We start from the raw sequence: 27,804 nt of genomic DNA on the forward strand, positions 1-27,804 counted from the left end.
ATGACAGAAGAAAGTAGGGGCAAACGGAGGAAACAAGCCAACCCCAGGAGAAATCAAGGTAAGAAATGTGCGGCGCTGAAAAGTTTTAATGAGTTAGGAAATGATGGGGATCAGATAGTGATGTAGCGGCCAGAAGCGCTATAGCGGACCGTGTTGAAATCTTCTGGGTTTACTCATAGAAAACCCAACTCTGATTCTGTGCTGAAACTGTAATATCTTACTAAATACGAGCATACAGTGTGTGTGTGTGGCATGAAGTTACACACTTATACGGTACTTTGACTTCATTCATATTTCAGCTGCACGTTTGTGCGTTTATGGGTTGCTTACGCTACGCGATTGCCTTGCAGCAGAAGTTGCAGAGATGCGCAGTCAACTTTCGTCAGGTTGCCAGCTATTGGGATTATTCTACCTGTAGCTGTAGGCAGACCTGGGCAAGGCTGTGCAATCCAAGGTGTGTGGCAATCCGCAAGTGTAGCCCACAACCTGTAGCTGCGCCTGTTGTTCTGTGAGACCTGATGGCCATTAGGTTACATTCATTCTCAAACATTTAGGCAACCTGCTGCTATAAACCTGCAGAATTTTCTTTTCAAACGCGAACTTTGACCATCGACGCTTTGGAAGTTTACAAACTGTAAAAAAGTTAATATGAAGTTAGAGTGAAACTTTGATTTTGCAGTTTGAACTAGACTAAATCTTTGCCAAACGTTACAGAATAGCATTTCACAATATTGTCTGTTACTGTATTTCAGTGTGTCTTTCTCTTACGAGTAGCTTTTGTTTTTCATGTTGTGAGAGTAACCTGCAACTCTCTAACCAAAGATTATATCCCTTTATCTTCTATATTCTGTGCACTCTGTGTTTTATGAAGTTGAAATACAACATCGATTTATTGATAGCCTATGTTTTGATACTTTGACAATGGACTTATAATTATGAATAAATTATACACGTAACAATAGAAATTTAAAATACTGAAAATGAGCTAATAGACGTATAGAAAATAAGAAGACGAAAATACCTCGTATTTTGAAATACACTTATAAAAACGAGACTTTTTTATTTAGTTATTTTAATTTTCTTAACGTCAGTGCCATTTATTTCTGCTATACTGTAGTATACCTCTAACCTCAAACCTCTAAATGACCTAAGTTCTAAATTACAAAAATGTGTCAACAAGCTTTTGTTAACAAACCTCCCTAGATTGTTATTAGTCTATAAGAAATATACATGAAAATCAAATATGTAAATATGCCAGTAAATGCAAATACTTAGGCACCCAATGCATCACCAAGTACCATATGCATATATGCAGCTTATTCTGCCATATCTGCCTTAAATGTACATCCTCATCCTTTTAAACTGTTAATTAAGTTTTATATGTCTTTTATATGTCAACAACATTATGATTAATAACTGGAAAGCTTTATCTAAAAGATGATGTCAATGACTGTGAACACACTTCCTATAACAGTGCTAAGAGGAACTTAATATAGACACTTTGCTGAATACAGACTTTCTAGTTACTGTATACCATATGTACCAACTAGTGTCTTGTTTTGCATGAAGTTTGTATTACTAATGCAGAAGCACACTCTAACCTATAAGTGAAGATACACAAACATACACATGACAAACATATGAGCATACATGACATACACACAGACACAGACACATACACAGATGCACACACACATGCACACGCACACACATATTGCTAGGTTGATGTTCTTTACTCTCAATTCTCTGGTGGTTGGTGAAAGCCAACTCAAATCATGCAGTGTGATTGTTTGGCCCTGATCTGGCATGCAACCGCCACTCAACTATTTTTGCTCTAAGGAGTCAGTTTCCTCTTAGAGTTTATTAGTTTGCTGTAAGAGTTTCCTCATTTGATTCAGAGAGAGGTGTGAGGCTCAGCAGACTTACACCAGGGTGAGATCCCCTCTGGCTGCTTAGCGCTAACGGGCACTCACTTGTGCACACGCGAGCACACACACACACACACACAAAAACACACACACCTCTCACACCTCTCGCTGTCACATAGCACTTTGTCCACCCAAAACCTTCTCCTTCACAAATCACCAGAGTCACACACTAACGTGAAATCCATCAGCGAAAAGGCACACTTAGTGATAAGGATTGTCACTTATTACCAGCAATACAGTCCAGCTCCTATAATTCCTGTAATGACCTCTGAGGAGAGATAAGCATTGCCTTTGATTTCCTGTAAAGGCGTGATATTGAAGAAACGAAGGCATCTCTACAGTGAATGTAAACAAATACGAAACTGATCATATATGCAGATTGATTTTCAGCTGAAAGTGTCCTCAGAGTGTCCAGTTGCACCATAATCATGTTTGAATATTGCGTATTATCCAAGGCTATCTTTAACATATTCTACAACACGTTATCAGTTAGGAAATTAACTCAAGCTGCCGTTTTCTTTAACTTTGCTTTTATGTGCATACATGTTTATGTATGAGTGCATGTGGTGATGGCATGCTTATTTCTATACGCATGCATAGCATATGTGTGTATGTCACGCATGCTTGAGTGCATGTGTTTATGTGTGTGTGTGTGTGTGTGTGTGTGTGCTTGTGCTGAGCATGTCAGTGTACAAATGTGCGTGTATTTATGCTGTGTGTAGAATTTGGAATGTGCTGGGTTGCAGGCGGCTATGCAAGTAGGGAGTAAAAGGTCCTTGATAAAACCAAATGAATTTGGCAGGCCCGCCTCATAAGACAGCGATTAGGGGATCCTTTCCAAACCAGAAGAAAGAGAAGAAACATAGCCTGGCTTTTCTTCTCTCTCCAAGGCGCCTATTGATTATGTCTCTGTCTCCCCCAATAAAACTGTCAATGTCCACCAATATCAAGCAATGTGCGGAAATTACTACTCTCCGTTCCTGGCAGATTGAAAGCAGCCCTGCTAACAGTCCTGGGACAGAGGAAGGAAACATATCCATTGAAAATGACAACCTGTATTTACTGGCTGTGAGTGCGAGATTAGAGTTTCAAAGAGTGTGAATTAATTAGCGGAGCGCTGATAGCCAAGTGGTACAACATGTTAGCATTCACCCTCCTTCAGGCCACGATACAAGCTGAACCAATGATTTCAAGCACCATAGGGTGATGTGATGGTGAAATTATTATCTCTCTTTTGATAGTGAAACTGATGAAATTATTCACCATAGTTTTAATTAGCAGAAGTGTTTTCTGCATAACACCACTTGCACTTTACAGTATGTGAGCCTAACATTACTGGATAATTTGATGGGGGATGGAGGAGATGATATCTCCCTTTTTCCGAACAAAAACAATTACATGCTTTACATGGTTATCACTAACATGATGAAATGATTCACCATTTTTATAGAGAAAATGATGAAACTCACTGAAGCAACCCTGTACCTCCCTTCCATCCACCATTCTGCGTCTTAATGGATTTGAACAAATGCCGCTCTCACTTATCTCGTAAAGTAACTGTGTTGTGTTCTCAGCAGAGCCTAGACGGTTTGGTATTCCATATTTTTGCAGTAAATGTTATCATTCATCCTAACAAAGTCTACTGGCTCCGCTCTGGATGGGCTTTCTCCTGGCCTCAAACTAGCAGACATGTTTGCCAGAATGACATCCGCGCTACTGATCAGACTCATTCAAAAGCTAGTTCTTGAATCAGATGTAGGATTGCATTTCAACCAAATGAGTTTAACCAACCCCTCCAACTCTGTTACATAAGTGCCGCCACAAAGGTCATATTTAGTCCCATGGCCTTTCACTTTATTTTTTGTTAGTCCATGAAAAACCTCACTCTATTGTTGAGTTGATTTGCCTTTTTCCGCCCAGCTTTCTCTCTCCCTCTTTCCCTCACTCCCTCTTTTTCAATTTTCTCCTTTTTTCAAGTGCCAATTTATTTAAACTCTTTTCCCCTTTTCTTCTTTCTCCTTCATTGATTTCCAAACCCCAGTCTTTGTATGCAGCTGGGGCCCAGCTGTGTGTCTGTGACTGCGTATTTGTGTGTGTGCATGCACGTGTGTATGTGAGTGTGTGCGCGTATATGTGCGTAAGTATGTGTGTGTGTGTGTTTGTGTGTGGGTTTTTCTGGCACAGCGCTGCCACAGTGGGCAGAGCACACTGTACAAGAAAGACTCGAGCAGCGAAAAAGAGAGAAAGAGAAAGAGAGAGAGGGAATGGGGGGGGGGGGGGGAACATTGAAATAAAGAGAGTGACGTTGTTGTAATGTACAAAGTAGAGGGGCCGGGCCTTTTGGACCGGGCCTACTTTAACGGCAGAAGTATCGACGCGTGGGGAGAGCGAGACAGCAATGAGGAGCCCAGGCACCAGAGTTTATTACCAGGACTCTTCAAGGGGCTCAACCCAGGCGTCAGAACCAGCGGGAGGGAGGGACAGAGGAGGAAGAAAGGAGAGGAGGATGACAGAGGTGGGGAACTGATGGGGTTGACAGGGTTGGAGACAGCAAAAACAGTCCTTCAGTGTGAGAAGACAAGAGATGGAGGGGTTGGGGGTTGGGGGAGAAGAGAAGAGACGGGATGGGTGACAGAACGTGGGATAATCTGGTGCAACGTTTCCTCATTTGTTCCTCAACGTTCCCACAGCTCCAAGTCACACATTTCTCCCATCCCAGCTCTTTGCATTTGATGGCAGACTCACAAAGCAGTAATGGGGAATCCCTTGATTGAGTCCCTCTGATATATTTCACATGTTTATTCAATTATCGCTCATCTGATGTTACAGATGTAGCCATTGCAGTCCCACTTTTTACTGTACGTTCTTGCTGTGCGGCTGCCACAACGCTGCTCCACCCCAGGAGAAATTATTTGGAAAATTGTACCGTACCATTGCGGGATTCATGCATGTAGGGGGATTTCCTCAATGGCTGCCACTGGACATGACTAACTGGAGTGCCTCTTTGTCCAGGCATTACAGCAAATCTTCTATTTCTGCATATTGCAACATATAGACGTGTCTTTTAAGTCCATGTGGGCTAGTCACTAAAATCAATCAATCATGTGTTTGATCCCCTCAGTAGTTGAAGGTCAAAGCCAGTGTGGGTGTCAGGAACAGTTAAATTAGGCCGGATAGTTTAGAATAGAACAATGTCCAGGGTTGAGGAATAGACAGTGAACACGTCTTCATTAGAGACCTTGAGAGCTTTTCTCTCCGTCTGAATGTGTGTTCACAGATCACACTTCTTACATCGGAGAGATAACGCTAATAGCCGCAGAGCTGATGAGGTTTGTGTGTGAGTGTGGGTGTGTGTGTGCGAGCGTGTGCATGCAGTTGTGCATGTAGGTGCGTGAGTATGTACTGTTCACACATTTAAGACCAACTGTATTTCCTGTGCCTTCTCACTTATGTAGGCACATCAATTTTCATATTAAAAATGCATTTTATCTGATAGGAAAGGCTTACATACTGTATTGTATAAAGTTATAAATTCATCCCTTTTTATTCTTGACATATTACATTGGCGGTGCTATTACTTTCTTTGTCATTGCGTTGGCAACACATCCCACCTTTAGGTCTATTCGTGGATCTGTCTTTTGCACAGACAGCCAGTGTGTTTTTGATGTGCTGCATGTGTCAGACAGAAGAAGAAGGGGCTTTAAAGCACCCAGCTAGCCAGGCTTTCTGCACACAATTTATAGATATGTGCTGTTTTATCACACCTCAAATTAAATTTGGAAACCCTACTTCAGCTGTCATGTATTACAAGGCCCAGATGGGTGGCAGAGAGAGAGGAGAAACAGAGACAGAGAGAGAGGAGAGCAGTCTGGCAGGCAGGCAGACTCACTCAACTGGCTTATTTGCTGAGAGTATGCCAGTGTTTGCTAGCAAGGGAGCAAGATGTAGCAGGGGAGCAGGTTGTAGGAGGAACAGTTTGATATGTGGTGTGTATCAACAGACAGGAGTAGGCTGGCGTTTGTTCAGGATCTGCCTTGATCACCTCAGAGGCCAGTAAACCTCACACCTGCTGGATGGGGAAGGGCAGCAGTGTTTGTGGTTTTGTCACTTTAGCTGTGTTCGTTTGTTCCCTCTTTCTCATCCTTTTTTCTGCCTTTGTTTCCTTGTTTGTACCTCTCATTTTCTCTCTCAATCTAAGGCCATTTCTTCTATTTTTCACTTGAATTTTGTCTTGAATTTTGTCTTTTTTCCTATTATATTTTTGTCAACACAATGGCAGCCATTTAAGTCCCTCATCATGCATATTTCAATTCAGTTTCCATTAGTACTACAGCACCTATTGCAGCTTATTCTGTATTCTGTATTTTAAATATTGTAAAGTAAAACCAAATAGCGGTATTGTAAGAGAATATCTCTGAAATTACTAGTTGTGGGTTTGCACCTTGCTCCCTCTGACGGCTCATAAACATAATTTTAATTTTCTAGACAGTTCTTTGTCAGAAAAATAGCAAAGCAACAGATGGATGCAGCATGTAGTAAATACAGTTAAAAGTTAAAACTCTACAATGACATTATTATTTATATGTGTATAAATCATTGTCTCTTTGACCATTAATAAGGCAGGGTCGGCTGTCCCGCCAAGCCGACCTGCCCCCTCCTCCTAAATGAATTCTATTGGCAGTGATATCACAAAAAACAAGGGTTTGTACTTCCACCGGCCCAGGTGAGGAAAAAAATGAAAAGTTGGACTGAGCTGACGACAAGAAAGGCATGGGAGAGCTCAGCCAGCCAACTCCCCTTCCCTCCCTCTCTCTGTACCTGTGAGCAGCAGGTACCACCTTCGTCTGACCTGCACACCCCTCTCTCCCACACACACACACACACACACACACACACACACACCTGGAAGGGAGTGAACGCATTCCATCGTAGAGAGAACATGCTGCAGTGTTTTTCGAAGCCTACCTGTAACAGTCATGAAATTGGAAGGCCTTACATTTTGCACACGTCTCTATCTCTGTCTCTCTCTATCTCTCTCGCTCTCTCTCGCTCTCTCTCACACTTTGTCTCTCTCTTGTTGGCTGCGTTTCAGAGCAGCACATTTCCAAGTCTTGTTAGTCTGAGGTCCAGACACTTTTAGAGGCAGCGCAGAGGGAGTGAAAGCAAGCCACACACCACTGGATGTCCTAACCCAGCCTCTGTGAATGTGTCAGAAAAATAAACCACTAATTTGGTGTGACAAAAAACATTAATTCATTCATTCATTCATTCATCCATTCATTCATGTGGCATTACTGATATTACAAGTATTTCCAAAGATGTAGTCTGCAAACATCACAGCCCAACTACAGCCACAAAAGGAGTGAAATGGGGAGTTTTCTTTTAGTTGATCAGAATGTCATTTTTTTTTAACAATCTGTGCTTTTAGATGTCTTTTTAGGCCTGAATGACACAAAACACTGCAGTCAGACCCCAACTCATATCTCAGACAGAACAAAGATTTTTGCTAGCAGTTTGGAAATTATGATCACGCTGATAATGTCTGGTAGCTCAGGTATGATAAAGAACAGGATCCACAGGCCGGAAGTATTCTGTGCTAGAAAGGAAGCAACACGAATAAAATATCAGTAAGCATTGGTCCACTACATCACTTATCACTTTCCAACAATCTGACAGATGCTCCTTATCTCTTCTTTTCTAAAGGAATCTAACGTGACAGGTTATCGTGTTTCTGTGGGTATTGCGAAATCGCACAGAGAGGGAGGAGGGGAAAGTTTTAATAAAAAAAAGGCCACACTCTAATAACAGGAAAAGAAAAGGAGGAGGAGAAAGAAAACTTTCTGCAGTACAGAATCAATTTCTTCTTCGTTTCGTCTGTGCGGCCGACATTGGCACCTCAGGAGGACGGTGTAGTTAGGGTTATGTGGCGAATGTGTCCAGCATGGCAGGAGGGATAGGAGCAGAAGTAAGTAATAATGCAGGTTGGCGGCGCATCAGAGGGGGGGTTGCGTCATCTGAATGATATAAGTAATAGGTAGGTGTGAATGTGTCCAGGCTTCATACTGGGACCGGGACTCTGAATGTAAGAGACAGGCGCACGACGCACTGGAGGCAAACAGGCAAAGGGCCGGGACACCTGGAGGGTCGACTTCATCTGTCTTTTAGTCACTTTTTCTTTGTCTCCGTCTCAGATGTGTGACTTTCTCTGCTCATCATCTACCATTTGCTCACTTTCCCTCCTCAAGTTTGTCTGCTGTATGTCCCTCTTTCTCCCTCTCTTTCTCTTACTGTTTCTCTGTCTCTTTCTCTCTTTTGATTCCTTTTTCTCTTCCCGTGTATCTCTATCTCACCTCCTCCGCCCACCATCTCTTTTGCTTCCCTTTTTACCTACTCCTCCTCCTCCTCTCTCTCTCTCTCTCTTTCTCCTTCCATCTATCCCTCCTCTGCTCCTCCCAGCCTGGGCTCCCCCGGCCCTGCGCTGTCGCCATCGTGGCTCCCCCCTGAGCGCCTCCCCCTGTCCCACTGACGCCACACGCTGCTCCCATCCCCCGAAAACCACTTCAAACAGCCAGCGCCATCAAAGCCCCACGGTCGGCCAGTCAGCCAGCCAGCCAGCCAGCCAGCCAGCCAGTCAGGCAGCCAGCAAGTCAGCCAGCCAGCCTTCTGCTTCGACTTAAAATTACTCTCGTCCCAGTCGCAGGGCTGCTTTCCTCTTCTGATACACATCAAAGATCCTCTTAAACTCCCCAAGTTTGCTTTTTAAACCTTTCTTCTTGTCGAGTCTTTTTTTATATACATTATTCCGCTGGTTGAGGTTTCACTCTCTCTCTCTCGCTCTCTTTCTAGCTCTCTCTCTCTCTCTCTCTCTCTCTCACTCTCTCTCTCACTCTCTCCATCATTTTTCTTCTCCAACTGGGCCGGTGTCAGTAATGACATGCACACACTCTCTTGTGTGGTTCTGCTGCCTTTGCAGTTTTCTCAGTGACTTTAATTAGTTGCTTTTTCAAGGCGTTGGCTAAGGCTTCACATGCACACCACACACACACACACACACACACACACACACACACACACACACACACACACACTAATGTACATCAAGCTGCAACTGAAGAACACACAGGAGTGTGTAAGTTAATATGCAATATGACTCAGTCCTTGTACATTCTCCTAATCAAAACTTCATCACCAAAAAGATTGATTTGATTGTGTGTGTGGGTGTTTGTAAAGATTGATTTGATTGTGTGTGTTTGTCTGTGTATGCATCTGTATTCCTGTGTGTGTGTGCATGAGTGCATGTGCGACAAAAAAAGTGACAAGAGAAAGAAGGAGAGAGACAGAGCAGGAGGGACGGAGAGAGAGCAGGAATGAGAGGGACGATGAAAGAGAATAGTGGCAGGATGACACATTAGAAAGGCATCTTTTCTATGTTTGAAAGCTTTAGAGGTCACATGTGGTCACTTGAAATGTTTGGCTGTATCATCATCTTTCGGGTGGAGTGAAACATGCATGTAATGTCAACATGCACCAGAGGATGGCGCCCCATCTGTATGTTAAGCAGGCAGTAACTGACTGTCACACATCTCATAGAGAGGCTGTGTTTTCAAAACCAATTTTATTGGATAAAATCAAAGTGTATCATTATGTTGGTACAGATACATTGCCCCTCTTTTTTACATTTGTTAACCTCCTTGTGAATCATTGCTGAGCCCAGTAGCAGTGGATCATCGTCTCTAAGTGTCATTTCATATTCTGTGAATCCCATTAGATAATAGAGACATGTCTATCTGCTGACTATTAAGATGTCTGTAATTGTCAGTTTGTCTAATTTTTTACAGAGTTAAGCATTTGGTTGAATTATTATTATTACTGACAATGCTGTAGCTACATAGGAGCATTTTCCTTATCATTGGCTGTCTGTTCTTTTAGATCTTAGTGTGGCTTCCTCAGAATTCCCTGTTTTCTCTAGGAATTCCTGCATCTTTTGTTTTATATTTGCTTTGAGAGCTTGAATTACGACTTTTTGGGCTTTGATACAGTACATTGTCCCTTTCAATCACACCACACCACACAAAACACCTCTAGAGGATCTCATAAAGATGTTTGAAGTAGACAAAATCAGTTGGATACCAGGCATATTTGTTTCACCCTCAAAACAAATCACCCATAGAGAGTCACAGAAAGTTGCAGCTCAAGTTGAACTAACCCAGTCCCACATTTTATAGCTGTTAAGCTCAAAGAGAAGTTTTATTTAGAGTGTACCCCTATTAAAAAACTTCAGAACCTTTGTGTTCCTTCAGAGAATGTTTTAATATTCAAAAGGAGCCACTATTGTGTGGTTTCTTGCGCCAACGTACAAAATAAAGAGCCACATCAGAAAGCTGGAACAGTCCCCGAGCATTTTCATGTGTAAAGAAAAAAGAGGGAAAACAAATTTGGAGGGGGGAGACGGGGGTATTTATAGAGTGGTGTGAGAGTCTTTGCAATGACAGGAGCCTAATGAAGTGGAGTTTGGGTTTTGATTCACAGTGCGGTGAGTGCGTGGGTCCCTCTGTGACCGTTACTGCATTCCAGCCCCGATCCCTCGCTCGCTACACGGAAACCAGCTCAGGCCACAGGGGGAGGCGGAGGGCGAACTCAAAATAACGTGTTCCTCTAACCAAGCTAACCTTTCTCACCAGCATCATTCCTACGTACGGCTCAGCAGATGCATGATGGCAGTAGACCTACATTCACATGTAGGCAAGTGTATGCACATGTTCATGTTGTGTATACACACACACACACACACACACACACAGTATTTGATAGTTAGGTCAATGTGTTACTATTGGTGAGTCAGTAAGGCATGGTAGATGATTCACAACGGTAAATAACACAACTAACTCTTAACTCATCATGACGTCGTAGGGAAATCCAGAATGACGTTCAACGGTGCAGAAATTTTGCTAATTTGGATTTTGTCTGGTAGGTTGGTAGAAATGTTATTTTGCATAAGAGGCTATGCTGAGCAGTAATAAGGATGAAGAGAAAAGAGACAGTGAATGAGACCAGACATAGGTAGGTCATCATGATTTTCAATTTGAGTTTTATAAATTGTGTACATTTTGTATTACATTTTTATATTTCGCATTGGCTTAGAGTAGTAACCATTTTAGTCCCACATAATGTATCTATGCCTACTGAACTTGCACCTTCTGACAGCAGAATAGGTTAAAAGAAAATACATTTTTCAGTTTTTACAGTTTTTTTTCTCCTTAGACAGAGCTGTATTGTGCTATTGCAAGCTGTCCATGCAGTAAAAATTGACACTTATGCCGTAGCCACATCTATCTGGCTTTTTGGTAAAGGCCGGTGTCATATAAGGTTGTTTTGTTAGATAAATGTCATTGTGGTGGTCTACAGGACAGGTAAACATGGTGGCAAACATGCAGGCAGCAGCAGACAGGAAACCTCCAAAGGAAGAGGACAGGCAACCACAAAGGCTCTGCACACCTCTTCACTCACACCTTGCCTCCTTTGTGCAAAGACAAAGAACTGATTGCCACATTTTTCTTGTACAAATTAATGATTATATCTGGCAAGGAACATACAGTCACAAGAGAAAGTATCTGGGCAGCAAGTTCATGTAGATCTTTTAATGTGTTGTCATTGTTTTGGTATATTTCATAACCTGTTCTTTTGTTCATGTTCATTTTTTGATGGGTAACACATACTACACAATAGATAGATAATTGGCGTAAAAAAAAAAAAAAAAAAAGCATGTCCTCTTGCTTACTGACTAAGCTCTTCCAAGTGTCATAAACAAAACTTATAAACCAACTCATGTCAACTAGATTCAAATAGAAATATGTACTGTGTGTTCGCCATACTTTCCACATTTCCCCTATATTCTCTGTTTCTGGCCTCGCTCTGTACCAAGTAGGCACAAGAACACAAAGAAAATGAGCCTGAGCTGCTCATTCATTTTTTACCCTGCCTCTGGTTTTGCTAAAGACCTGAATGAGAAATCTGTGTGTATTTCTTCTAGCGAAGATGTGCTAAAACAGGATATCCTACAGCAACAACGGACCTGGCACATTGCAGTTGATAAACAGTCACTACAATGATGCGCACTGGACATCTAGGTATTTTTGGGGCAACTGACTTGCTAGTAGTGGCACCAATATCATAGTGGAGACAGCTGTCAAGCTAACATGGCTAACATCATTATAGGCTGCAAACACATAAAATAGACGTTTAGAATTGGTCTCACCGCAATCTATGAATACATGGTTTGGGTAGGAATATGAGGGGGGATTAAAGTATACGCTGTGAGTGTGCTTTCCCTGCTCAGCACAGCCTCACCATGCGTATCTACGTCTCTGCTATTCGGTATACTGTACCTCCAAGTGAGTCACATTTTTCTCGCTGCCTCGCAAACACGCATGTATACCTTTGTGCTGTTGAACCTGGTCTAGATGACGAGTCGGGACCCTTCTCCTGTCCACATTCAGTCTTTCTCTCATACACACATGGGAACCCTGAAAATGCTGCTGGAGTGTACATATATTGTGGTTTTAGCACCTTTAACATCTTGTTCTATCATGTCAGTTCAGCATTTATCACGGTCAGAATGAAAACTAGTTTAATCAACAGTGCATTTACATAAATACAGCATAGTAAGCAGACATTAATAGACAAAATGTACTTTGTAAGATTCAGGATATGACAATGTATACAGTCCAATATGATATATATTATATACAATATACGTGGTTACAATTTCCACAAAGTAAGCAGAGGTGTGACGTGCGCATGGGTAATGGTGCCAATATGAGTAGGAGGAGATAAGACAGATGTAAAAAAAAAAAAAAAAACATTGTCATGGATTGAAGGTGAAAGATAAAGATACCAGCAAGGTCATTATCCTCTCAGTTTCACAATGAAGTGGATTAGCTTAACCTGCAACATATGAACTGTAAGTTTTATTATTTGTTAGTTGGTTGCCTGTTTGATGGTTTTGCTGTACATTATTTCAACTTGTTTGACTGTTGGTCTTATCTGATGCTGTTTTGTAGTTACACCAGAGCAGATTCCACTAAGTAGATGGTGGTTCACTGTTTGGTGGTGTGATGTGACGTGTAGATAGAGAACAACTGATAAATAACACTGATATCAATCTATTTTCAGACGCCTGAGCCCTTTTAGAGCGGCCTTAGAATTTTAACACTATAGATTTAGTGTCTTAAAGGTCATGCTTTGATTCACTTGGGCTCCTCTGAAATCTTACTGGGAGCTCATATGTGAATAATGAAACTAACACCAGCGCACAGTCACACTAATAGCGCAACTCGTTGACAAATCAACTTTTGTGACTTTTATCAGTGAATGGATCAGTGGCTTTGAAGCTAATAAAATGCCCGAAAGGGGATCTGCTTTTCTGTCACAAGGGCCCTAATTGAACAATGGTGGAATCATTAAAAGCCTCACTGAACAAAGGGAAAATAGTTTCAATACGGCGTTTGTTGTCAGGGCAAAAAGAATACAGCTTTGTGTTAAAAATTGCAGTGCTGTTCTGTGTGCTTCTATCTATTTGATTGTACTTTAGTGCCTCAGCGTAATCAATGCGAGGAAATTAGCAGTGTGTTTATTTCTTGAAGTGATTGATCTGTGTGCCTCTATATCTTTTAGGGGGCAGATGTTGCCCCACGGCCACACATTCTGTGGTAGCGGTCTGAATACCCTGACAGGGTGGTGTCTCTTAATGAGCAGGACATCTAAAGACACAGAGCTGCGGCTTTACTGCTGTGGCACTGGGCTCTTTTCTATCTCTGACTGGAGCTCAGATCTTCTTGTAGCTTCATGCACACACAAACACACACAAACACACACAAACACACACACACAGACACTTTTTGTCATGTATTTCTTTGCTGTGTGTGTCTGTTTGATCCGTGCTATAGTTTGTTCTGCAGCAGCAGGCCAATCTTGCTCCCCGTCTTGTGCATTTGACACAAGTTGCACTTGTTTGTTTGTTTGTATGTTTTTCTCTATACCCCCGTTGCCATTTTTGTGTAGTTAGTTAAGTGTGTGAGTGTGTGTGTGTTTTGCTGAGGGAATTTCCCTATAGCCTCTTTTTCACATTTCTGCATCTGTGATCTGTGTTGGTGAGAATTTGACACACTGTTGCCGTCTTTCTCGCTCTCTTTCTCTCTTTCACTCTGTGTCCCTCTCTTATCCTCTGATTCCCTAGTCTGTCTCCCTCACTTTCTTTTTCTTTCTTTCATGTATTGGTATCTCTCTACCTCTCTCTCTCTCTCTCTCCCTCTTTCTCTCTCTCTCGCTCTCTCTGTCTCTCTCTCTCTCTCTCTCTCTGTCTCTCTCTGTCTCTCTCTCTCTCTCTCTCTCTCTCTCTCTCTCTCTCTCTACTCTCTCTCTACTCTCACTCATACTGTACTGTATATACCACTGCATCACTGCATTGTATTCTGTATACACTGCAACCATGCAAAATGCACCACACAACACATTTTCAGTGTTCCTTCCTCCACACTGATGTGACATTTACATCTCAGATCAGGGTGTGACAGTTTCACTGACTTGCTGTGTGAGTCTCGTTTATTCAGCCTTGCCAGAACACACTGACAGACTTGCTGCGTGGCTTGCTGCCAGCCAGTTAGGAAATGAATGTAATCAATTGCTGTAGATATGAACTTAGACTAGACTGCGTCTTAAACTTCCATATCAATGTGTTTGTGGTTATTTTCATGATCATTAGACAAGAATGTTTGCACTTCCTCTTCTCTGGCCACAAAAATGCAATAAAATTGCAGCAAACATCACATTACCACCATTCCTATCGGTTAACATGTAATTCAGAGCATTTAATCCTCAATTTGCTGTCAGCATTTATGATATAATCTACAAACCATTTGGATAAAATGAAATGAAGAGTTCATTCCAAAATGAGTTACCGCCAAGTGGAAAATTCAACACCAGCTTTTCTGTCAAGAAAATTAAACTCACTATTGAATATTATTGGAAGCATAAACTGTCTTATGACCTTACAAAATAGTAACATTTTAAAGATTATACGCACGTGTACAGTGTTTTTTAAATAATGTGTAATGAAATTATTATTTTTTCTTTGCGAAATGGATATATAGCATTTTGGAATCTAAAATATTCAAATACTGTTTGTATTACTGAATTTGCAACATGACAACAACTCTTCTTGTTGAATATGTCCAGGGTATGACAGCGTGTGCATTATGTATTTGGTGCATGAGCAATAACACAGCGAGGTAGACAAGACAGACACGTGGGTATCAGTGTGCTTTTTTCTCCCTCAGTGTTGTTAGAGCAGGCCATAGCAAACCAAACCAAACCAGGCCAAACAAAGAAAGAGTCATCACTCTGAGAGAAAGAGAGTTTGAGTTGCTGCTGAGATGAAGGAGATCAGGTGGGAGGTGTTTGCTCTTAGTTGCGGTCCCCCATGACTCAATGTATGAATGTCAGACAGCAGGTTTGAATAAGAGAACTCCCACATTTCGAATTTTTTAAATGGCATGTTTTATTTCTGTGATAATATTCAAAGAACAGTTATCGTGGTCGACATGGACGCACTCTGGTGATGAATATGGATGTATCTCCTCTCTGAGTTGCTGTCATAGGTATTGTAAAATGACTATGCATATGTGTTCCTGTGCTTGCTTCGTGTTTATGTGTGTGGGCGTCTGTGACCATTGTGTGGTAATTTACCTTGTCCAAAATAGCATTTGATGAGTTTCCTTTGACACCTGAAACTGTCACAACTCTACTTCTAACAGCATTGAAGAAGCATTATTTCATACATTAATTAGAAAGGTAATTATTTCAGGATGTAGTAGAAGTATTGTTTTGTATTAAAAAAAAAAGACTTGTTTCACATCAAAAAGTTTAAGTATTTTAAAATATGAGTATAATGATTATAAGGAACATGTTTTTAAAAAAGTGCATTTAGGTGGCTGGATCCTCACTTATTTCTGACATTGTGTTGCCGCCTGTGTTGCCACCTACATTTTCTATTCTGTGTAATGCATCTGCTGTTACTGTAATGTAGCATTATTATGTTAATGTTGTACTACATATATGCATTATGTCATATCATCATGACAACATGGATTTTGTTCCTTCTGGGTGGCTGGTTAATGTTTGAATGATATAATAGATTAAAAAATGAGGACTTGAAGAGCCCTTTCCCATGTCTAATAACCTTTAAATTCTAAAATTAAACTCTAATGCTAAACATATGTATTTAAATTTATTTTCTGTTTATATTTTGAGGTGAGTGTTATAGCATGCATGTGGTGCGTGTTTGATGCTCCTAGTTTGTCTCCATCTATAACAAATAGAATGAAAACTGTAAAGAAAACCTTATCGCAGACTTCTGCTTTTAAGCCATATTTAGATGTTGGCTATTTAGATACAGGCTATTTTTATACCATTAACATTTTATTAGTATTTATGCACAATTTAGATGTTGCTCATGAAGTCATTTATGTGTATAAATCACAACATGCTACAGGTGTAAATTTTAACAGCTATCAAAAATGCCTCATACAATGCCTCATTCTGTTATTTGTGGTTTTGAGTTATTTACTGAGTTATTTATGCTGTTATATTATCTGAACACTGTGCCTTGTCAAACAAAATCTAAGATGAATAGTATTAATAATTACACGGTACTGTTATTCTGGCTTTTATGTTAAAACCATGAATAGTCCTAAAATCAACAGAAATGGTAACAATTACAGTATATGGTAAATGGGGCCTAGTCTTGTTTGTTGCAATTTAAAACCAAAAGAAACAAACAAGGTATTTCCTAGGTAATTACTGTGTGCTTACCATTTCGCCACATAATTACTAAGTCAATACCAGATCACATGTGTGCACCGTAAAATAAACTGCAGTTTAGAGAGTTACTATACAGTAGATGCCCTCTGGGCTGTAAACAGAGCAGGATCTAGTTTTCAAAATCACCCCGTCACTAAAACTATGTTTGTGCCGTTGTAAGCCAGTGCAAAGGCAATGTTGAGATGCTTTTTCTTGATCTCAGATGCTGAAGTTTTTCAATTTGTGGTTCGTGCTTTCATGTGGTACCTATGAATTCTGTGTGTCCATTTCATATATACTGTGCACATGAGGGCATGCGGGTGTTTTAATTGCTGTGTGGCAATCTATCTGTCTGTCTGTCTGTCTGTCCATCTATCTGTCTGTCTGTCTGTCTGTCTGTCTATCTATCTGTCTGATCTGTCTGTCTGTCTGTCGGCCTGTCGGCCTGTCTGTCTGTCTGTCTGTCTGTCTGTCTGTCTGTCTGTCTGTCTGTCTATCTATCTGTCTGATCTATCTGTCTGTCTGTCTGTCTGTCTGTCTTTGGGAAACTGAGCCCAGACTGACTAAAGGAAGTAATAAAAGAACTAGGTCGTAATTTCTTTAACTATGGATCAGGATCCAAAATGGATCACACGCCTCTTTCTGGTGGGTCCCCAGATAACAAGAACAGCAATATATTTTCAGTAGCCTCAGGGAGAAAGACTGCATTTCTGATTGGTATCCCAGGCTGAAAAAAGTTTAAGACCCACTTGACTTGTTTCTGGCAGACGGGCCATCACTCTCTCAGGCGACAAATAAGTCACAGCCAGAGAGGGAGAGAGAGAGAGAGAAAGAGAGAGAGATTAAAAGAACACTACTGCAATGTTTGATTTGAACACGTTATTGTTGTCAAGCCATCAGAAAGAGTCCCCAGAGGACCAACTGATCGACATTGTCAAGCATGATGCAGCACAGTTCGGTTAGCACTCTCTGGATATGAGTCACGTTCTTCCCACGCACAGTACAGCGCATGCAAAATAGCAGCCCTGTTTTCTACTGTGCTGCGTGCTATTTTGTGTTCAGTGTCTTCCAACAAATTACACACCCATAAAACAGATACACATTGCGTGAATTCATCATTCTTAAAACTCCTTTGTACCTTGACACATGACATATATATCACGCGAAACATGCACAATTACACACACAAACACTCTCACACACACACACACATACAGGCACTCCCAAACCTCCTGCGCTGTTCAAAGATTTAGTGGTCCTACTCAAATAAAAGACTTTTTGAAGAATGCACTCGCTATCCAAATAAATAAATCAATGGGCCCGATAATGAAAACCATCCCAGCGCCGTGCTGCTTTAATGACGGCGCATATAGGCCCAGTGTCACTCACTGTCATGGGAGAGAAAATTAGAGCCAATTTGATGCTAATCTGGACCAGATTGTTCTCTTTTTGGGCCCGGTGGTATGTCCTATCATCCCAGGAAACTCCTGCAGGGCTGATAGGTCGACCTCAACAACATCATATAACATCATAGCTGTCCGTTTTAGGGAAGCAGATTTGATGACCAATTTCATCCCCCATAAAAGCAAGTCATTCCTCCCCGCGAGAGCAGCATAGCACCGCATGGAGCAGAAGCTCGAGAGTGACTAGCCTCGGGTGAATCATTGTTTTGCATGTGTGCCTTTTTTCACAAGGTTGTAATCAAGTTGGGACAGTACACACAAACTGCTGATGGAAATAGAGATACATGTTGTTCTTTCTGAGATTACTAATTCACTGAAAGATAGTCATTAAGTGTTTTGATATTCAGCAGATAATCTGCAGTGAGCGAGAACAATTTGTGTAAACTGTACCGCTCACATAGGCGCTGTAGGTGTGTGTTTGTGATCGTGGGTCGTCCCCCCCCTCACCCACCCACTCCCTGCAGCACTGGGTCCCCCTTTGCCCTTCCAGTAACAGCTGTGTAGTCATAACGGAAAAGTTACATACTGTCATTGACCCATGTCTTACAATGATTGTGTGTGGACGTGTGTGTGTGTGTGTGTGTGTGTGTGTGTGTGTGTGTGTGTGTGTGTTTGTTCATTCAGTGGAGCTGATATTAAATGTGAGGTTTCTTGATGTGGCCTTGACCAGGATGATTCATTTTAAAAGGTTTCCCCCAATGTACTGTCATGGACCTTCTCATTGCTGTGGGTCATATCTGGATGTGTATAGAGGAATTAAAATAAATAAACTACTCATCCTTGGCAGTGTCTACTAGCCAGTAAGGATGTAGTCTGGGACTGTGATGAGTTCACAGGAAAAAAAAAAAAAATCTTTAAACCTCTGAGTGTTGTTTTGACTGTTTAAAGCATAAATTTTGTGTTTAATGAGCTGTGAAACTTCATTTTCACAACACAAAAAGAATTATTGACCCACTATATGTAGGCACAGTACACGCTCCCCCTTGACAACAGCTTGGCTTTCTCTCATGATATTTCAAAGACATTGGCAAGGAGTCTATTTGTGTTTTTAAATGGTCATTATTTGGTTGTGATTAGATATTGCCAATCAGTGAGAGGAAAACAGAGAGAGCCCTCAAAAAAGCCTGGGAAATAAGAGCCTACAGCTGAAATCCCAGGCATGTGTTTGTGATTGTCATTTATTGTCTTTGCCATGGGAAAAAGTAGTGTGCCTTTCCAATTCTGCTCCAGTCTGGGCACAGAGGGTACAGCGGCAGACTTTTAACTTGCAATATGTTATTTATCATTCCTCTGACTCTTCTTACTGCTACCCTGATTCCCTGCCTCATTGTCATAAATGAATCGCACATGAAACACTCAGTATGTGCGCTGATAAACCGGTCGAAAAATGTGATGCTTCAACACTCACCTTATTCATCATCTAGTTCTTGAAGAGCAACTGCATGTTTAAACAGTTTTAGTTCAAAGTTACATTTTATCCCTTTACATGAAGAATATTTGAAGAGTTTCATTACAAAATGAAAAATCCTCCGTTTGACAAGAAGCAACGCCTATACTTACAAAATGATCAATGGCATTAAAACAAGCTGTAATACCTTTTAAAAGATAGTACATAACTTATGTCCTGTGTTGTGAAATTAATAATAATTTTATAGACTGGATCCTCTATATCTTAAAGATTTTGAGTGATTTGAGTGACTTCATTTAATAATTATTTTTTTCCAAAATAGACATATAGAGTTTTGGTCCCTGTACTTTAAAGGTAAAAGAAAGAAATTAGAAATGACACTGAAATTGAGCAGAAACTACAAATGATAATTGGGGTTGTTTTTATTTCTGAAGTTCTATGCTGTGTAGGAAGATGTGTAGGTAGATATTGCGGAATTTCTGAAATATCATAATTTCTAGTAGTGACCCTCGTTTTTTGGTTCTGGATCTCCTTTGCGTAGTTGTGTAGGTTGTAAGCTGAACACATCTGCCTTGTATTGATCATAATCCGCAGATCAACCCACACAAAGCCATATGAAATATCTCATGATAAGAAACACATTGAACAACTTCACATGAAGACTATTTCATTCCCGTCGCTTACAAGGGAACAGGATACTGCAGCAACACTGAAATTGAGCACAAACAAATAATTATGCAGTTGTTCTTCTTTTTGACTTCAAACATTATGTAAGGAATATTTCAGAATTTATGAAACTTTTTCCGTTTTCGGGTGGTGTTTTCACCCTGCTTTGGTTTCAGTTCCTGACATCGTTTCTGTAATTGTGCAGGTTATTCGCTGGCTTGTATCGGTCATACTCTGCAGCTCAACCCACACAAAGCCATATGAAATATCAGCTGATAAGAAACATATGTTCATTCCATTCTGAATCATAGTTAAAAAAAAAAAAGGATTTTACACTACAAAATAATAATTGGCATCTCATACTAAATATAGATTAAAGACACATGTCCCTGATATTTGATTTTAAACTGTGTTGTTGTTTGAAATACAGCGCAGCATTGCTTAATCATATATTCCTAATAAACATACACTATATTACATTTAAACATGACTCATCTGTATAACCTAATATAACCTTTTGTCTCCCCTCTGCCTCTATCTTTCTCTCTCTCTCTTTCCCTCCCACAGTGGACACTGAGCGAGTGAGTTCGCTGGGATCGGAGGGGGAGGATGAGGTGGGCCTGTGGAGTCTGGAGCCCCAGGACTGCCAGGAGAGCCTGGACAAGACGAGCCTGACGCCCAGCGAGGGGACCGAGGAGCCCGGCAGCCCCGCTCGCTCCACCCGGCCGCAAAGCCTCAGCCCCGGCGGCAGGAACCACTGGGTGCAGGTGGAGCCGGAGGCCGAGGCCGAGGGAGACGGTGCTGTCACTGCCACATCCGCCAGAGACAGGGAAGGAGACCAGGAGCCACTGAGGATGTACAGTAAGTTACATCCTTATAAAATATAGGTGAAATGGTATGGTGTACTTTTAGACTGTAAACGTGACCCATTGTCCTTTTGAATGATGTTTTTCTACACCGTTAAGTCGCCCTTTAGATTTCTCTAACTGGATCTGGATCTGGAGAAGGCCCTAACACAACAGCCTTTTTTTTTTAAATGTCATAGTATGGTACAGACATACTGTCATTATTTCTATAAGTCCATGAGACTTGTTTGGGAATGTATGTTTAATCAGGTTTACTTTGTTTTTCTGATGCAAGACCCTTCCAGTCTCATGATGCTCCAGTCTCTCAAAGCCCTCCAGATACACCTTCTTATCAGCTCCTTGTGAAATCGTGCCATTCCTACAAGCCATTCCTTCTTTTTTTGCTCTTCGCTTTGAAAAGGCTGCCTTCTGAAAGCATGACAAAAGAACTCATCCCACACAATGTCACAATATTTCCATGCATCAAAGAGGTGACGTTACGGTACTGAAATCAGCACTGCGCGACGCGAGGCTTTCCCTTTTATTTAGGAGAGATCAAAGGCTCACGCGGCTTGCCTACTAACAATCACTTAGCTCTCTCGCCTCGTGTGATTTGGCCTCGCCTGATGAAGGCAAAGCTGAGTTTTTACAACACTCAACCGCACCGGCTCTTCCCTTCACCACATAAAAACAGCTCAAAATATGCCAACATCTGCAAACATTTGAAAAATCTTCCTCAAAGTCACTGCGCTGTAAGCAAAGCTGACTGGCTTGAGTCGTGATAGAAGGCGCCCTCTCTTCTTCACGTACATCTGTGGCTTTCTTTCTCCCTGCCTGCCTGTCACTGCACTCAAGGGCATGAAAAAGAAAAAAATCTGAAAATCTAGTTTTAGCTCTGGCCAACTGGTTCCCAGAATAGTTTTTTATCTGTCAGTCTTTAAGTAAACAATTTAGTTGCATTATTTTATTTTCAGTTGCACACGGTGTCATTTTACAATTTATACCCACTCCTCCCACACACATACATACACACACACACACACACACACACACACACGCAAATATGCACGCACACGCAAACACACACAGAGAGAGGGAAAGGGAGAGAGATTGAACACCATGATGGACTTTCACAAGTATTTAATTTGAAATATAGTATGTGGCCATTTAACAGAAGCAATGACTCAGCCCCATTGACAGGCTCATTGAAAAACCAATGCACACACCACCTCAAACAATGTTTCATTCAGTATTACAGAGCGCTTATGACAGAGAGAAAGTCTAGAGAAAGTCACACAGCATTGACATATAAGACTTCGTATTTTCTTGGTACTAAAACTAAACAAAACAAAACCCCAATTGTTGTATTTATTGAAATTACATAGAAATTTGAATGTACACCTAACTGCTCAACAGCTTCATGTGCAGACTTAGCTATGGATAAACATATTTAAAGTCATTAAATTGGAGACAGCCTGTGGTGTTCTAAATTTTTAGATATTTAAATTTCTCTATATCTTTGTCTCTGCTCCCAGGTAAGAACTTAGACTCCCAGAATGCCTTGGAGGACCTGGCCCACTATGAATTCCTGGCCCAACTGAGGAAGGCCTCTAACTCAGCAAGCCTCCTGGATCACCTGACCCATAATGGCTCTACAGCCATGTACCATCCCGGCAGCAGACATGATGAGCTGCCACCTGCCATCTGGTCGCCCGGGGCCCAGCACCGCTCACCTGACGGAGCAGGTAGGTCAATCTGGGCTGCAATGCTATTGATCAGAAAATAACATTAAAGTCACAATATGCAACAAAAAGCAATGCAGACGTTCACCTGTGTGTTCGAACGTGTTTTGTTTGATGCACATTTAGCTTCACTGTTCTTTTGTTTCTGACTGCTTTCTGCCATTGTTGTTGTTGCTGTGACTTCCCTGCTTCTGATAGCCACTCTCCAGCTCACCGCCACTGACCCACAAATGTCATATGCCGAAAATTGTCCAGAAAATATCACTGAAAAGCCAATTTCAGGCAAACGGGGTGGTTTTGGCATGTACACACAGAGTCCCAGACAGACACAGACTGATAATGTATAAAATGTCCCATTTATGTGGTGTTATTTTACTATCAAAATGATTGCATATTGTAGCTTTAAGTCGCAACAAGGCTTAATGAGTTGCTCAGCCCCAAGCCTAATCATAGTGCATATCATATTCTACATCATGCTCTTTGTGTTAATGTCAACCTGAAAAAATTTTAGTTATTAGTCATGGGGGGCTACAATATGCCTCCTATTGCCTGGGTAATGTGGTAATTGTAAAAGGCATGACACAGTGAAAAGGAAAACAAAAGTTACACGCCATCAGTTTCGTGACATTTATTAAACCACCAAAGCTTCGGCACAGAACTTTCTTAAGTGTCTAAAAAACGCCAACGCATTTGCACATCCATATACAAAGAGTTCACTCATATACTGCAGCACTTGTTAATATGTAACGTGTTATTCAACTGTTTTCTGAAATATATTAAGTTTATATTAAAAAAAGTAGGCCATAAAGTTCAGTCATATAAAGTTCATAAAGGTTTGTTTTTTATGATTTTTTTTTGTTAGATGAATGAGCTAAACGCAGTCTGTTTGAAATGTTAACTCTCTCTGCAGCAGATGCCCTCGCTCTGAGCCCGGATGCAGTGAGGAGCCAGCAGGCCTGTCCGTTCTGCCACAGGACGTACCAGCGCGGAGCCTCTCTGAGGGAGCACATCAAGTACTGTCAGGAGAGGGAAGGGGGCCACATGGTCTGCCCGCTCTGTGGATACACTGCCACCTATAGGGCACAGATGGAGAGGCACCTGGCGCTTCACAACCAACTGCAGGACAAGGTGAGATATACATAGAAAGTAGGAGAAACCTGACTGCCATAACGATAAATGTATTATATGTTTTATTTGATGTCTAAAGCTGATTTAAATTGCAAAAACTGATATAGTGTACTGCACTATATTTATATTATAGTTTATCTCCTTTATTTTGTATATCTGCTAGTTGATTTGTCTACATTTAACAAGGGGGATAGAGAGACAAGGCACTGTTTTCTTTCAATTTTTTCCTTAAAAAAGATGATGAAATTACTGTACCCTTGTAACCTTGTACTTTGTGTAAATGGGAACAACAAACATTATCTTCCATCATCCCTCAAATCGCTCCCTATGTCTTACAATATAAAAACAATTAACAATTTCATGTAACACTGACTCACTCTAGAGCTCCGCCACTTTGGACCAGGGCATGGAGACCAGGAAGTTCAAATGTCTGCAATGTGGGAAAGCCTTCAAGTACAAACACCACCTCAAAGAGCATCTCCGCATCCATAGTGGTGAGACTGAATAACATCAAAACAGTTGTAGTCACCCATCAATTTGCTATTGTTTCCACTGTATCTGTACCCCTTACTTATCTTGTCAGTTTTACATGGTATGAAATTATACACAAAGGAGTTTGACGTGTAGACTGAAAACCAGCTAACATTATTTATGACAAGACGAGAGAATTATGAGAGATGTAAAAGGATCACACCCACACAGAGGATGTTTTCCTACCAAGCTACTCTTGGCGTCTTTTGACCGATGTTTCCTGTGCCTCCTCCTGTAGGTGAGAAACCTTACGAGTGTTCCAACTGCAAGAAACGTTTCTCTCACTCAGGCTCCTACAGCTCTCACTTAAGCAGCAAAAAGTGCCTGAGTGGGGGAGGAAGCGGAGCGCGAAGCGCAGGAGGAGCTGGAGGGGCATTTAACGGACATAGCCCAAGCTCGTACCACCACTCCTTCCCTACATCTCCCTCTGCAGGCGGCGGGAGAAACAGCAACGGCAAGGGCTCTCCATTCGCTTCACAGACCCAAGATAATGTCAGACCTCTGGGCCAAGCACTGGAGGATCCTCACCACCTTTCCCTGCAGGATAACCACCAGAACTCGGCGGCCTTCCCCAGAACTTCAGACCTGGCGAGGCTGTGGGACCCTTCGGCTGAACTATCCCTGAGGGCCAGCATACTCAAAGGAACCACCCTGCTGCCTTATCTCCACTCCGGTGCCAAGTTTGAGCAGATGCTGCAGGAGATGCTTCACAGGGAGGTGAAGAGAGATGAGGAGATAGCTGGAGGAGGAGTGAGGATGGAGGAAAGGCGGGTTATTTACAATGGAGGAGGGCCTGATAGGAAGGTGTCACCTGACAGGAGTGTAAGAAGAGAGAGAGTGAGATCAGGTGAAGGGGAGAGAGGTGTGCTGGGGGCGACATGTCGCTGGTGCGCCCAGCTTTTTCCCAATGTGGCTGTGCTCCTGCAGCATGAGCGCTACCTCTGTAAGATGAACAGAGAGGCAGTGGAGATGCCTGAGGGTCTTCACAGCAAAGACCACCTCTCACCACCCATATTCTTCTCCAGACCCTCTCTCCAACCAACAGAGAACAGCAAACCAACCAACGGTCTCTCCGAAGACAAATCACCATTACAGAAGCCCAGCTGGCACTCTGTACCGCAGCAGCTTCTGGTCGCAATGCACTCCCCCCCACAGCCCCGCCCTGACACCCTGCCCTTGCGAGCTTTTTGGTCCAGCCAGGAAAGCGGCAGCCCCGGCCAGCCGATCAACCAATCCACAGAGCTGTCATCGCCTCAACCCAGAAGGAGAGTTCCATCGTCAGGATTCAGTTCTCCTCTCTGCCTCGACCTCTCCGCCTGTCCTCCTGAACTCTCCTCCCCCCAGAATCAGACAGCTCTCCAAACCAGAACCTCATGGTCTGCTGACGCACAAAATGAACCTCTGGACCTCTCGCTGCCCAAGCAACTCTCAGAACAAGAAGGGGGAAGCAAAACTGTAAATGGCTACCCAGCCAGAGGAGAGAAGAGAGAACTGGAGAACCAGCCGCTTAGGAGACTGAGTCCAACCCAACTTCCACATCTGCCCCTTCACCAGCACCCAGTCTACAGCGGGGCTGGAGCTCCTATGTTTGCAGGCTCCATGTACAATGGCTTCCCTATCTTCAGCCAGGCTGGTTTAGGGGTATCAGCGCATGACGGCGTCCCGTCTATTCCCCTCAGCCGGCCAGCTAACAGCCCCGGGTTCCTCTCTCCCATGGCCTACATGATGGAGACAGATACAGAAGCCATGCTGAAAAAGATTCACCAGGAGAGACAAGCTCTCATGGTGAGTAAGGCCTCCCCTTCAAGGTTTACAGTACAGCACTTGTGTAAATACTAAAGAACAACTTTGAAATGTGTAGAGAATGTATACAGTTAAAGTAATACTTAATAGTCCAGACAATCTTACTGACATTAATTGTTATGTTTTCTACCCAGGGTGAGGTGTTGAGTCGTGGAGGTCTGGACTACCTCTCTCTAATAGATGAAGGGATGGACGGAGAAGGAGGACCAGGGAGGAAGAGACTGAAGAAGACAGAGGAGGGATTGTACGCCTGTGACATCTGTGAAAAAACCTTTCAGAAGAGCAGCTCTCTTCTCCGACACAAATACGAACACACAGGTCTGTAGCTCATACACAATCTGTAACTACTCATTTACTTATATGGAATTTATTTTAGTAAAAAGTAAAAAGAAACCTTCAAGTAGCATGTTTGTTTATGGAAAAAACCTAATAGCCTTTCAGAATACTGTGACAGTGTTCAATGAGATTTTATAAAAGCTGGTAAATACTCTTCTCGTTTAAGAGGATAGTACAAACCATTTCTGTATATTCATTACAGGTAAACGTCCACACGAGTGCAAGATCTGCAACAAGGCCTTCAAGCATAAGCACCATCTGATTGAGCATAGCCGGCTGCACTCCGGAGAGAAACCCTACCAATGTGACAAGTGTGGCAAGCGCTTCTCTCACTCCGGGTCTTACTCCCAGCATATGAATCACCGCTACGCTTACTGCAGCAAGGACCAGGATCCAGACCAAGATCCGGAGGAGATGCCTCTCACCCCCGGCACCGGCGCCGATCTTGGGGGCCGCCTGGCTGGAGAGACCCCACTCTCCATGGAGGATACCCAAACCCCCCACTCCTTCCTCAGTGACTCCAGTCTGGATGGAGCTCCAGGGGGCCTCAAAGAGGAAGAGGAGGAGGAGGAAGATAAAGAGGAGAGAGTGCGTGATGGTCACACTGAGGAGGCAGATGTGAGTTTGTCAGAGGCGGGGGAGGGGCTGGGTGCTAGCCCTATCCAAGAATCGCCTACAAGGGAGAATGGAGAGCAGAATGAGAGAAACAGTTACGAGGTGGGAAACCATATTGGGGCTGACGGAGCAGAGAACCATCTCTGGGACAGAGACACAAAGGAACAAAATGGAGACTTGGACAAATGTGAACTGAGCCTGGACACAATGGATTCACAATTACCCAGGATAAAAAGTTAAGGTGACTTTATCAAGCCAATACAATACATATACAAATACTTTTTATATGCATTATTTTCCCTCATATATAACAGTGCAGCAGATTTTCTACACATCTTATAACATGGAAAAATGCACAGAACTGCCAAAGCATAAAGGGCCTTAAAATGGATAAAGCCATCTATGTGACAACAAAATAAAAATACAAAATACAGTATTCTATCTTGCAAAATAAACTTGATGTACCTACTATGGATTTAAGTG

The 27,804-nt window shown here is 42.2% G+C and overlaps 1 protein-coding gene across 1 annotated transcript; it reads left to right on the forward strand.

Moving 5' to 3' along the window:
• On the forward strand, positions 1-27,799 carry LOC139665516 (zinc finger E-box-binding homeobox 2-like). The gene is made up of 8 exons (XM_071544566.1): positions 1-58; positions 20,889-21,182; positions 22,702-22,915; positions 23,853-24,036; positions 24,419-24,530; positions 24,806-26,352; positions 26,505-26,688; positions 26,909-27,799. The coding sequence occupies exons 1-8, from the start codon at positions 1-3 to the stop codon at positions 27,559-27,561; spliced, it is 3,246 nt and encodes a 1,081-aa protein (XP_071400667.1). The 3' UTR covers positions 27,562-27,799.
• The last annotated feature ends 5 nt before the right edge of the window (positions 27,800-27,804 follow it).

This window comes from Centroberyx affinis, unplaced genomic scaffold, assembly GCF_046629955.1.
Source record: "Centroberyx affinis isolate AG114_WGS23_722 - 3 ecotype Tasmania unplaced genomic scaffold, CSIRO-AGI_Caff_v1 ptg004599l_1, whole genome shotgun sequence".
Lineage (NCBI taxonomy): Eukaryota > Metazoa > Chordata > Actinopteri > Beryciformes > Berycidae > Centroberyx > Centroberyx affinis.